This window comes from Sinocyclocheilus grahami, unplaced genomic scaffold (genome assembly GCF_001515645.1).
Source record: "Sinocyclocheilus grahami isolate Dianchi unplaced genomic scaffold, SAMN03320097.WGS_v1.1 scaffold232.1, whole genome shotgun sequence".
Classification (NCBI taxonomy): domain Eukaryota; kingdom Metazoa; phylum Chordata; class Actinopteri; order Cypriniformes; family Cyprinidae; genus Sinocyclocheilus; species Sinocyclocheilus grahami.
The window spans coordinates 682,071-694,813 of NW_015505411.1; the positions used below are offsets into that span (position 1 = coordinate 682,071).

At 33.8% G+C, this 12,743-nt stretch overlaps 1 protein-coding gene across 1 annotated transcript; it reads right to left on the reverse strand.

Moving 5' to 3' along the window:
• Positions 1 to 1,198: 1,198 nt before the first annotated feature.
• Positions 1,199 to 5,330, reverse strand: LOC107597446 (sodium/bile acid cotransporter 4-like). The gene is made up of 3 exons (XM_016288508.1): positions 4,644 to 5,330; positions 3,162 to 3,372; positions 1,199 to 1,964 (listed from the first exon to the last, which is right to left on the reverse strand). Exons 1-3 carry the CDS (start codon positions 5,183 to 5,185, stop codon positions 1,425 to 1,427), a joined length of 1,293 nt encoding a protein of 430 aa, XP_016143994.1. The 5' UTR covers positions 5,186 to 5,330; the 3' UTR covers positions 1,199 to 1,424.
• Positions 5,331 to 12,743: the final 7,413 nt, after the last annotated feature.

A 12,743-nucleotide genomic window follows, 5' to 3' on the forward strand; every position in this document is an offset into this window, starting at 1 on the left:
GAGTTTAAGTAGACGCAGGGGACACAAATTGAGGGCAGGTGCATAATTAACTCCAATTAACAGGATTCCCAAAAACCCGAAATTGTTAGGGAATTTTCAAAAGGTGATTTCCAGGCTTGGAAAAATCAAAGAAAGCTTTTTGGAAAATTGTGGTTTAAACTGGTTGGGAACATACGTTACATAGCTGGTTTCTATGGTTGACCTACCATCCAAAAACCAGTTTAACCAGCTAGTTTGTTGCTGATCCAAGAAGGTCCACAAGTTTTGACGGTAATCTTAAGTCATGGACGTTTTTATATTGGGTAATCATTTTTTCTGGAAATATTCTTTAGTATTAAAAAATACTAGTACTAAATAATTCATTTTACATACATTTTTGCACTTTACCAGTCTGGCAGTGATATTGTATTAAAAATTATAATATTACATGCTTGTCATAAACATTTATTCATTTTGCAGACATTTTCACATATTCTGATAAACGTACAATATTTTCATTTCAGTTACAGAGATGGATTGCATATTCAGATATTATCAGATGGAAACCATCACATGATCACTTCTTGTCCAGAATAAACCTGATTTATATAAAGCCTGTTTTTTTTATTGCAGGCTTTTAATCTGTTTTTCAAAATCACATTTGTTATGATCTGACACTGACATGCTGTAGCCTTTGGTATTTGTCATATCAAGCAGTGGTAATCCTGTAAAATTCCACTCTTCTTGAAGTAATAACCTCAGAAAACATATTTTCTCCCAGTTTTGGAATCAGAAGCATACTGACAGTGGGTGATGTGCAATATAAAGCCAACACACATACCACACGGGATGTGAATCAGTCTTCTCATCCTCTTGGTCCACATAATCAAATAAGCCAATGTAATTCATTTACTGAGGTAATAGCACTGATTCATTTACAAACAGCAGCATCAATCTATATTAATGGTGTATAATTTGCATACTTCTGTAAGACAATGAAAGTGGCTTTCACTATTACATTATTTGAATGAATGAATGAATGAAAGAATTAATGAATGTATAATCAAATTTACTCAGTAATAACAAAAAATATATATTTTATATACAGACATAAACCATCTCGCTAATCTTATTTATCTTATATATATTTTATACTAATATTTTATATATATTTTATTCTAATTTTAATAAAATTCTATTGAATGGGAATATCTGGCTAGTGTGTTTATATAAAGCTTTAATGCTGTCAACTTTAGAATCGCCACCGTGTGATGTCATGATATTAGTTTCTATTTTCACAGTCACTTTTGGCACATATTAGTTATAATGCTGTGGGTGATTAGTAAGAAATTCAACAGTCAGTGAGTGATGGCATGAATAAATCCTAATGTAAATATGCAGGTCCAGTGTCTGTAGTAAGTCTCAAGTTAGTTGTTTTTGTTCCCTTATACAGGTGTGGGGCTTCCAGCACCATCCTGTGACTCCAACACGATGACATTGGGGTCGCTCACTGTTAACGCACCATACGTAGAATCAAACGGCACATCTTCTTCCTTCATTCTCTTGTAGGATATGTTTGTATCATCGTCATCATCCTCCATGAGGTCCTGTTTGTGCAATACCTCTTTCCTGTACATGCGGTAAGCCAGAATGAAGATGCCAGCCTCTGCTGCCTGGAAGAGCGCGTACAGCAGAGGAAACATATACATGCCTCCCATCAGCTGTGGAGGGAACGCCAGCTTCAGGATGGCCGTGCAGAGCTGTACGTTCTGACAGCCGGTCTCTAAAGACACAGTCCTCCGACTGTTGGGGGGGAGATCAAAGAGCGTTGCAAGGCCATATCCTGCCGCATAGCCAGTCATGGGCATGAGTACGGCCACCAGGTAGACGGAGGCAGGGATGGTGGCCAGCAGCTCCGGACCCAGCATAGTTCCAGTCATGATGAAGAGCATCAGCAGAGTGACCAGGAGAGACCACAGAGACACCTGGAGGAGAAACAGTGGTAAGTCACACACTGTCATACAGACCTCACTGGAGTTTCTCAGCAGATTTTATATAGGCTATTCTTCTGTTTAGTTACATTACATTTATATTTTAGTGATTTAGCATAAAACATTTTTATTTTCTTATATATTCTCACATATTCTTATATTATTATTTCATTTTATGGGTCTAATGGACTTATTCTCACAATATTCTAATTTTATTTGATGAGTCGAATGGACATATTCTCACAATATTTATATTTTATTTTATGGCTGTAATGAACATTTTCTCACAGTATTTTTGCTTGTTTTGTTTTGTTTTATGGATCTGATGTACAAATTCCCCCAATATTTTATGTTATTTTCTATGTCTAATGCACATATTTTTTTAACAATATTTTTTACTTTATATTCTGGGTCTAATGAAAATATTCTCACAATTAATAGACACTTATTTTATGGGTTTAATTGACATTCTAAAAACACTGATATTTTATATTCTGTGTCTAATGAAAATATTCTTACTATATATTTTTTTATTCTTTGATCGAATGGAAATATTTTCACAATATTATAATTTTCTTTTCTTTTAAAATTAGCAGCAATTAGCTATGAAGGACTTTCATTGCATTTCATTGTTTTCATTTCACTGGGGAGTGAATCCTGAAAGGAGTGAATGGCACAGAGAGGCACATGATGATATACTACTAGAGGAGAAAAGTGCAAGCCATGAGTGACAAATCAGCCCACTTTTATCCACTCCACTTAATGTGCTGCACCCCCCATTCCTTTATCACACTCTCCGTCAGCCCTGCCCTCCCCTCCCCTCCCGTATCTCTCTATCTCACAGTCGCCACTGTGCCCTTACCAGGCTGTTCTTAGATAAGCTCAACTGAAAGGAGGAACCCATGCGCGCATGTGACGCCACCTCGCCCTGGGCACTTCAGTCTCCTTTTAATAGCCAGAGATGTTGGACATGTAGGCGACATAAGCAACCCATCACAACCAGTGATATTTCAGAAATGACAGCAGCAATCTAAATATTTTTTTCTTTATGATGAATCTCCACTTAGTGACTCCTCCAAATCAAATAAACGTATTCTGATATCTCAGGTTCCTTTTCCTAAAAGTAAACATGCACAGCTTTGGCACTGCTTTGAATGACTTTTAGACAATAAGGTTTTTGCATTAAGTCACCTTGATGATGATTTCAGCCACTCGAGTATAGCGGTATCTAAGCCAGACCCCGAACCCGATGGGAATGAGAGTGCTGCAGAGGGTGAGAATGATCGCACCGAAGGGCAGAAGGTTCACCACGGGTGTGTTGATCCACGCGCGACTGTACATCCACAGACACAGCGGCATGAGAACGAGAGCCAGAATAGTGGATGAGATGGTCATGATGATGCTGGAAAACAAAGCCCATCAAAAGAAATGTATTAACAAAGACAGCCAAAAAAGCAACATGTTATTCTGACCTTTCTTTGCTCTGTTTCAGTATAATACATTAATGCATATATTCATGAATATTGACATTAAGTCAGAATGACCTAAAAGAGCATACTGAAAAAATGTAAACACAATATGTGATATGTGCAAAAATACTTTTTAAAAATCCATAAATATTTCAAAGCACTGAGCTACAGCATCATCTTTTCTCTTTGACAAAATAACATTTTCACAATATTTTTTTTACTTTTCTGATATATTTTTATTATATTTTTTATATTTAATTAATATATTTATCATATTTTCAAATCTATGTAATGAACACATGATGACAATATTTTATTAATTATATATATATATATATATATACAGTGTTGGGGAAAGTTACTTTTAAATGTAATGCATTACAATATTGCGTTACTCCATAAAAAAGTAACTAATTACGTTACTTAGTTACTTTTTATGGAACGTAATGCGTTATGTTACTTTTGCGTTACTTTTTAAATCTGGACAGGGCTTGCTTGTTTGTTTTTAAAATAAAAAAGTTCTATTTTTGGCAAATATAAAAGCCTTTTCACACCAAAAGTGAAATGAATAAGCCTCAGGCTGAAGGAAATGTAAATTTACGTCCGTACAGTAGAATGCAGAAGAAGACATTTCAACACACTTCAGCAATAAAAAAAGACACAAATGTATGTCTAGAGTAATTTTTGCTTATTAGTATGGTTGAACTGGATCATCAAAGGTCAGAAGCAAATAGAATGGAATTAAATACATAAAGGATATTTGTGTTGTTTAACGTTTAATTATTGCAGGTTTGCGTCATATTCTGATTTGCATTATTTATATTCATTTTGAGGAATACTGAATCTGTGGGGGGGTTTTTTTGTTGTTGAGTGAGTGAGATGAATTAATGCATATTCATATTTATTTTAGAACTACAGTAACATCTTCTGATTTCTCTCAGCATGGGGACAGGAGAGCTGTCAATCAATAAACTGGAGAAAAAAGTAACTTGCGTTACTTATTTGAAAAAGTACCCACTAGTAAAAAAATATATAAAAATGATATCTGGTGTCTGAATAATTTTTGGTTTGCCTATATATATATATTCATAAATGAAAATTTCTCGCGATATTTTATTTGTAATGGACGCATCATCACAATATTTTATTCATCAAATAATTTTTCTAAACAAACAGTCGGATGTAGACATCATCTGACAGCTACCTGAGGTTCATCTCTCCGTTGACCAGCAGTGACAAGATGTTGGAGAGGTTTCCTCCAGGGCAGCAGCCGCACAGCAGCACGGCCATAGCGGCCACATCGTTGAGGGAGAAGGCCAGAGCCAGGAGGAAGGCGATGAGGGGCATGAGGACAAACTGGCACACCACCGCCAGCAGGACTCCTATGGGCTTTCGGATGTGCTCGCCCAGCTGACTGAGCTCCACCGTGCAGCCCAGCCCCAGCATAGTGAAGCACAGGACAAAGCCCACAAGCACGTTAATCCCGTGACTCAAGGGTGAATCCCAGAAAGCCACAATCAGGTGAGTGGGCTCTTCAGATGGCGAGAACGGACCCGCCAGGTGCCCCGCTGGAGCCACATTAGTCCTGAAGCTGCTGAGCACAAGTGAAAGCGGCTCTTCTGTGGCCCGCAACCCTGCCATGGAAGGACTCTCCGAGAAGCTGACTGGATCCTCTGTGAAGTTCAGAAGTTGCATGAGCGCGGCGGTGGACGCGTCAGTGCTCGGCACGCCGTTGGAGGTCTCCATCACGTCTCCAAGGGACTGGAGCTCTCCAAAGGATCCTTCGGTCTCCGCTGACCACTGGTGTCCCCTCCCTGAACTGAGGAGAAAGGCGCGCGGTCCCCTAGCGGCGCAGAATCATTGTATGACTCTCAGCAGTTACTGAGGGACACAAGGCGGTGCCACTGGGAGGGGTTTGGCGCGGTGGGGGTGGGTGTGGTGGGGGGTTTGGGGGGCAAAATATATATTGATTTAAGTTAAGTATTATTAAGGTCAATTTGGGTTGAAGTTATATTGTTGAGGTGTTGGGAACATGTTTCGTTTCACACTTGTTAAGCCTAAAGTTGTTAATATAGCACATTGGTATCTTTGTCAGTTTTATCTTTAAATGTCAGGGGAATTTGTGATTTGCTGAAAAGGAAAGCAATTTTTTTTTGTTTTGAATGAAATTTATGTGACTTTTATTATATTCAAGAAACACATGCATCTTTGTCAGATTATAATTTTTGGAAGAGTCAGTGGGGGGATGATTTATGGATGTCATATGGGAGTAATCGAGCAGCTGGTGGTAGCATCTTAAAAGGTACATTTAAGGGGAAAATAATTCAAACTAAAATGCACGATTCAGGTCGATGGGTAATATTGGTAATTGAAAAGAATGCTGAATTGTTTATTTTGGGGAATATCTATGCAAGTAATTTTACCACACAAAATAAAAATGTATTTTTGAACTTTGAAGACCAAACTGAAAAAACAGTGGAACGATATATCAATGCAAAATTAGTACTTGGAGGGGATTTCAATACAATATGGGATTCTGAAAAGGATTGTTATCCACCCCGTCCAAGTAAAAGGTCTGTTCTTCCAGAATTGTATAATTTATGTTCTACTTTTGACTTGATTGATATATGGAGACATAAGTGTCCAGAAAAAATTCAGTTTACATGGTGTAAAAGAAATCTCTCTCAACAGTCACGTATAGACTATTGGTTAATTTCAAGGAATGTAATTAATTATGTTAATGAGGTTTATATAGAGCCATCTGTTCTTACAGATCATAAAGCTATTTTTCTCTCAATAAATACAACTAAATCCAAAGATGTAAAAAAATGTACGTATTGGAAATGAACCAGAATATTTTGACAGATGTGCAGTTTAGAGATGAAGCAAAAAGGGTTATCATACACTCTAAAAAATGCTGGGTTAAATAGAACCCAGTGCTGGGTAAAATAGGGACAAACCCAGCAATTGGGTTTCTGGGTAGTACTAGTGTAGATTCCTGGAAGGAGGCAAATCTTACTAACTCTTTGGGTGCAAATTGGGATTTTATGAAGTATAAAATCAGAACTTTAGCCATAAGGAGAGGAAAAGAAATAGCAAAACATAGACGAGAAAATGAAGAAAAAATGATATGTGAAATTATAAGCCTTTCTGGAAATTATAATATAGATCAAGAAAAGAAAAATAAATTACTACAACTACAATTAGATTTAGATCAAATATATGAATATAAAGCAAAGGGTGCTTTCATAAGATCAAGAAAGAAATGGTTAGAGGAAGGAGAAAAACATACAAAATACTTTTTTAACATGGAAAAAAGGAAGGTAGAACTTACATCTATGGTCAAATTGAATATTAATGGACAGTTAACAGAAAATTCTAAAGAAATATCAAAATATACAGCCGAGTTTTATGAGAAATTATATTCCTATGATAACAAGTTGAGTAATGCACAGTCATTCTTAGAATCTATTAAAAATGACATTCAAAAGATAAGTGAGTCTTCTAGTAAAATGTGCGACCAAGAGATTTCTTTAAATGAAGTATTTCACTGTATTAACAAACTAAAAGACAATAAGTCACCTGGAAATTATGGTTTAATTAGTGAATTTTACAAATATTTTCAAGAAGAATTATTGAATTGAATACACCTTTTTTGTTAAGTGTATTTAGTGAAGCTATACAACAAGGTTATTTACCTAATTCACTGAAACAAGGCTTAATAACTTTATTACCAAAGCCTAATAAGGATTTATTATTTCTAGAAAATTGGCGTCCGATTACACTAATTAATAATGATGCAAACATTTTGTGCACGTATATTTGCAGAAAGATTGAAGAAATGTCTTGATCCTATAATTGATGATTGTCAATCAGGATTTATGAAAGGTCGGCACATTTGTTATAATATTAGGCTCATTTTAGATTTAATTGATTATAATGAATTTATTACAGATAATAGTTTTGTTTTATTTGTTGTTTTTTTTAAAGCATTTGAAACTATTGATCACAACTTTATGTTGGAGACCTTAAATTTGTTTGGTTTTGGAGAATATTTTTAAAAAGCTATTCAAACACTCTACAATGGCTGTAACAGCTCAATTAAATTATCATATGGAACGTCATCCAGGTTTAAAATTAGTAGAGGTATACATCAGGGCTGCCCCATTTCTCCGTTTCTTTTCTTACTTGTAACACAAACCATGGCCATTCATATTAAAAGAGATACATTTTGTGGTATTAGACTTTTGGAGAAAGAGTTAAAGTGTTCTCAATTAGCGGACGACACTGCCATTTAAAAAAAAAAAAAGATACTGAAATGAAAAAAAGCTATTGAGTGCCTTAATATTTTCTCGTCTGTATCCGGTTTATGTTTAAACATTAAAAAAATGTGTGTTATTTCCTTTGAAAACATGTAATCATAATAACATACTTGGTATTCCAGTAAAGGAGATAGTAGATTATTTAGGTATTAAGATCTGTAAGGACCAAAAGGAGAGAAATAATTTAAATTTTACACCAATTATTAGGAAAATTAAACAAAAATTAAACTTATGGTTAATGAGAGATCTATCATTAAAAGGAAGAATATTATTTTCCAAAACTGAAGGGTTGTCACGTTTAGTGTATACATCTCTTGCATTAGACGTTCCACAATCTGTTATAAAAGAGGTGGATACTATACAGACCACATTATTTAAAAAGAACAGTTATATGCAACCCAGTTGAAGATGGTGGTCTAAATGTACTTGACTTTAATACTGCTAATTATGTATTTAAGAACAAATGGATAAAGAACTACTTGAACTCTAAAGACAAGATTTGGAATATCATCCTTGAATTAATCTTTGATAAGTTGGGAGGTTTAGAATTTTTTTTGAGGTGTCATTTTGATGTAAACAAGGTTCCGATAAAGCTTTCTTCTTTTCATAAACAGGTTTTTTATTATGGATGCTCATTTTTAAGCATAACTTTTCTCCACACAACTCTGTGATTTGGAACAACAAATATATTAACTTTAAAAATAAATCTTTATTTTACAGAAATTGGTACAACAATGGTATAATTTTGGTGATGCAGTTATTTAAGAATAATGGACAGCTCTTTATTTACTGTGAATTCCTGAATCATTATAAGATCCCTGTAACTGCTAAGGAGTTTGCAGTAGTATTTGATGCCATTCCTAGTGGTCTTATTCAACTTTTATCAGGCAATATATCTTCTGAGCCTATCCCCTTATATATTGATCAGTTAAGTATTAAAGGTGTGAAAATTATAGATAAAAAAATTTAATAACTTTTATATTAAAAAATGATGTAGAACTATAGTATTGCCTAAATGCAAACCTTTTTGGAACTCGATGTATAATCAGATTGAATGAAAAGAGGTCTGGAGTTTACCCAGTAAATACTGCCTCAACAATCAAGTTAAAGAAATTACATATAAGGTTACTCATTTGATTTATCCAGTGAGATAAGTAGTCTCAAGATTCTTTAGAGACATGGAGACTACATGTGTCTTTTGTCATTCAGAAGAAGAATCCATAAAACATTTATTTTTGAATGTGTATTTACCCAATCATTTTGGATTGACATTGAATATCTAATATTCAAATTCACAAAATTAAAGATTCGACTATCTGGTAAAGATATATTTTTGTTATATAAAAATAAGATTTTGGAGCAAAATTTGGTGATTAACTTAATAATTATATATGGAACATGGCCATTCATATTAAAAGAGATACATTTTGTGGTATTAGACTTTTGGAGAAAGAGTTAAAGTGTTCTCAATTAGCGGACGACACTGCCATTTAAAAAAAAAAAAAGATACTGAAATGAAAAAAAGCTATTGAGTGCCTTAATATTTTCTCGTCTGTATCCGGTTTATGTTTAAACATTAAAAAAATGTGTGTTATTTCCTTTGAAAACATGTAATCATAATAACATACTTGGTATTCCAGTAAAGGAGATAGTAGATTATTTAGGTATTAAGATCTGTAAGGACCAAAAGGAGAGAAATAATTTAAATTTTACACCAATTATTAGGAAAATTAAACAAAAATTAAACTTATGGTTAATGAGAGATCTATCATTAAAAGGAAGAATATTATTTTCCAAAACTGAAGGGTTGTCACGTTTAGTGTATACATCTCTTGCATTAGACGTTCCACAATCTGTTATAAAAGAGGTGGATACTATACAGACCACATTATTTAAAAAGAACAGTTATATGCAACCCAGTTGAAGATGGTGGTCTAAATGTACTTGACTTTAATACTGCTAATTATGTATTTAAGAACAAATGGATAAAGAACTACTTGAACTCTAAAGACAAGATTTGGAATATCATCCTTGAATTAATCTTTGATAAGTTGGGAGGTTTAGAATTTTTTTTGAGGTGTCATTTTGATGTAAACAAGGTTCCGATAAAGCTTTCTTCTTTTCATAAACAGGTTTTTTATTATGGATGCTCATTTTTAAGCATAACTTTTCTCCACACAACTCTGTGATTTGGAACAACAAATATATTAACTTTAAAAATAAATCTTTATTTTACAGAAATTGGTACAACAATGGTATAATTTTGGTGATGCAGTTATTTAAGAATAATGGACAGCTCTTTATTTACTGTGAATTCCTGAATCATTATAAGATCCCTGTAACTGCTAAGGAGTTTGCAGTAGTATTTGATGCCATTCCTAGTGGTCTTATTCAACTTTTATCAGGCAATATATCTTCTGAGCCTATCCCCTTATATATTGATCAGTTAAGTATTAAAGGTGTGAAAATTATAGATAAAAAATTTAATAACTTTTATATTAAAAAATGATGTAGAACTATAGTATTGCCTAAATGCAAACCTTTTTGGAACTCGATGTATAATCAGATTGAATGAAAAGAGGTCTGGAGTTTACCCAGTAAATACTGCCTCACCAATCAAGTTAAAGAAATTACATATAAGGTTACTCATTTGATTTATCCAGTGAGATAAGTAGTCTCAAGATTCTTTAGAGACATGGAGACTACATGTGTCTTTTGTCATTCAGAAGAAGAATCCATAAAACATTTATTTTTGAATGTGTATTTACCCAATCATTTTGGATTGACATTGAATATCTAATATTCAAATTCACAAAATTAAAGATTCGACTATCTGGTAAAGATATATTTTTGTTATATAAAAATAAGATTTTGGAGCAAAATTTGGTGATTAACTTAATAATTATATATGAAAAATACCATATAAATACCAATACATTATATTATTTAAAATTGAACTTAAGTATTATATTGAGGCCCTAAAAGATGCAAGAAATAAAAAAGCGAAACGGATGTATAGAATTTTTTTATCCTTTTTGGAACTTTTTGTAAGTTTTTCTCTCTTTTTTTTTCTCTTTCTGTTGTTTCCTTTGATGCTATTATGAATCTAATAGATAATAGTTGAATACATTGTGACCCTCTGTATATGTATGTTGTTACTGTTCTTGTTATGCAATAAAAAAAGAAGAAAAAAAAGAAACGCGAGGTGTGCTCTGATTGGCCAGCTATCCAGTGCGTTGTGATTGGCCGAATTCCTCAAGCGTGTGATGGAAATGTTACGCCCCTTACCATATTGTGATGCCGTGTCCCGGAGCGACGAGACAAACCAATTAAAACCCATTATAAACGAGGCATTTGTTGCATCCAGTGGGGACATAATTACTGATTATAATGACTTATACTGTCTTTTTACACGTTGCATTGCATCGCACCGCGTAAACATAAAACCATGTCTGCATTTGTGATCGGAAACAGTCCTCGTGCTCCGTAAAATGTGCTGCACACATCTGAATATTTGGTTTGAACTGTTCTGGAACAGTGTTGTAAATACAACTTAACCACTGATTTCTAGTGATTTATCCAGTGAGATAAGTAGTCTCAAGATTCTTTAGAGACATGGAGACTACATGTGTCTTTTGTCATTCAGAAGAAGAATCCATAAAACATTTATTTTTGAATGTGTATTTACCCAATCATTTTGGATTGACATTGAATATCTAATATTCAAATTCACAAAATTAAAGATTCGACTATCTGGTAAAGATATATTTTTGTTATATAAAAATAAGATTTTGGAGCAAAATTTGGAGATTAACTTAATAATTATATATGAAAAATACCATATAAATACCAATACATGATATTATTTAAAATTGAACTTAAGTATTATATTGAGGCCCTAAAAGATGCAAGAAATAAAAAAGTGAAACGGATGTATAGAATTTTTGAATCCTTTTCTTTTTGGAACTTTTTGTAAGTTTTTCTCTCTCTTTTTTTTTTCTCTTTCTGTTGTTTCCTTTGATGCTATTATGAATCTAATAGATAATAGTTGAATACATTGTGACCCTCTGTATATGTATGTTGTTATTATTCTTGTTATGCAATAAAAAAAGAAGAAAAAAAAGAAAAGCGAGGTGTGCTGTGATTGGCCAGCTATCCAGTGTGTTGTGATTGGCCGAATACCTCAAGCGGTCCCACACAGTGACGTTGACATGTGGGGGCGTGTATTTCAGCTATTTGAAATAATTGTTTTTGAATAAGTCGTGTGCACTTTCACCCTCAGTCGTGGCCAAAGACATTATTTACATAAGTGACGGGCTTTCTCTGCCTGCCCCACGGATTCCTATTACCTAAACAATAAAACTAGAAGGTAGGATGTCGTTTTATTGATGTTTTACCATTTTAGACGTTAATCTCCGCTACGTAATGTACATTTCTACGTGATTCTTTTTTCTTCGTTTTATTCTTAGTAAGTAGTAGTAGGTTACATACATTACATTATTTTTGTTCCGAGTACGTCTAAAAAAACACAAGCAAACTCTATGCTATGAATAAGTGAACAGTCCCACACAGTGACGTTGACATGTGGGGGCGTGTATTTCAGCTATTTGAAATAATTGTTTTTGAATAAGTCGTGTGTACTTTCACCCTCAGTCGTGGCCAAAGACATTATTTACATAAGTGACGGGCTTTCTCTGCCTGCCCCACGGATTCCTACTACCTAAACAATAAAACTAGAAGGTAGGATGTCGTTTTATTGATGTTTTACCATTTTAGACGTTAATCTCCGCTACGTAATGTACATTTCTACGTGATTCTTTTTTCTTCGTTTTATTCTTAGTAAGTAGTAGTAGGTTACATACATTACATTATTTTTGTTCCGAGTACGTCTAAAAAAACACAAGCAAACTCTATGCTATGAATAAGTGAACAGTTTATGTGAAAAAAATCATTTAAGCTTTACATCTTTTAAAGTCGTGAAG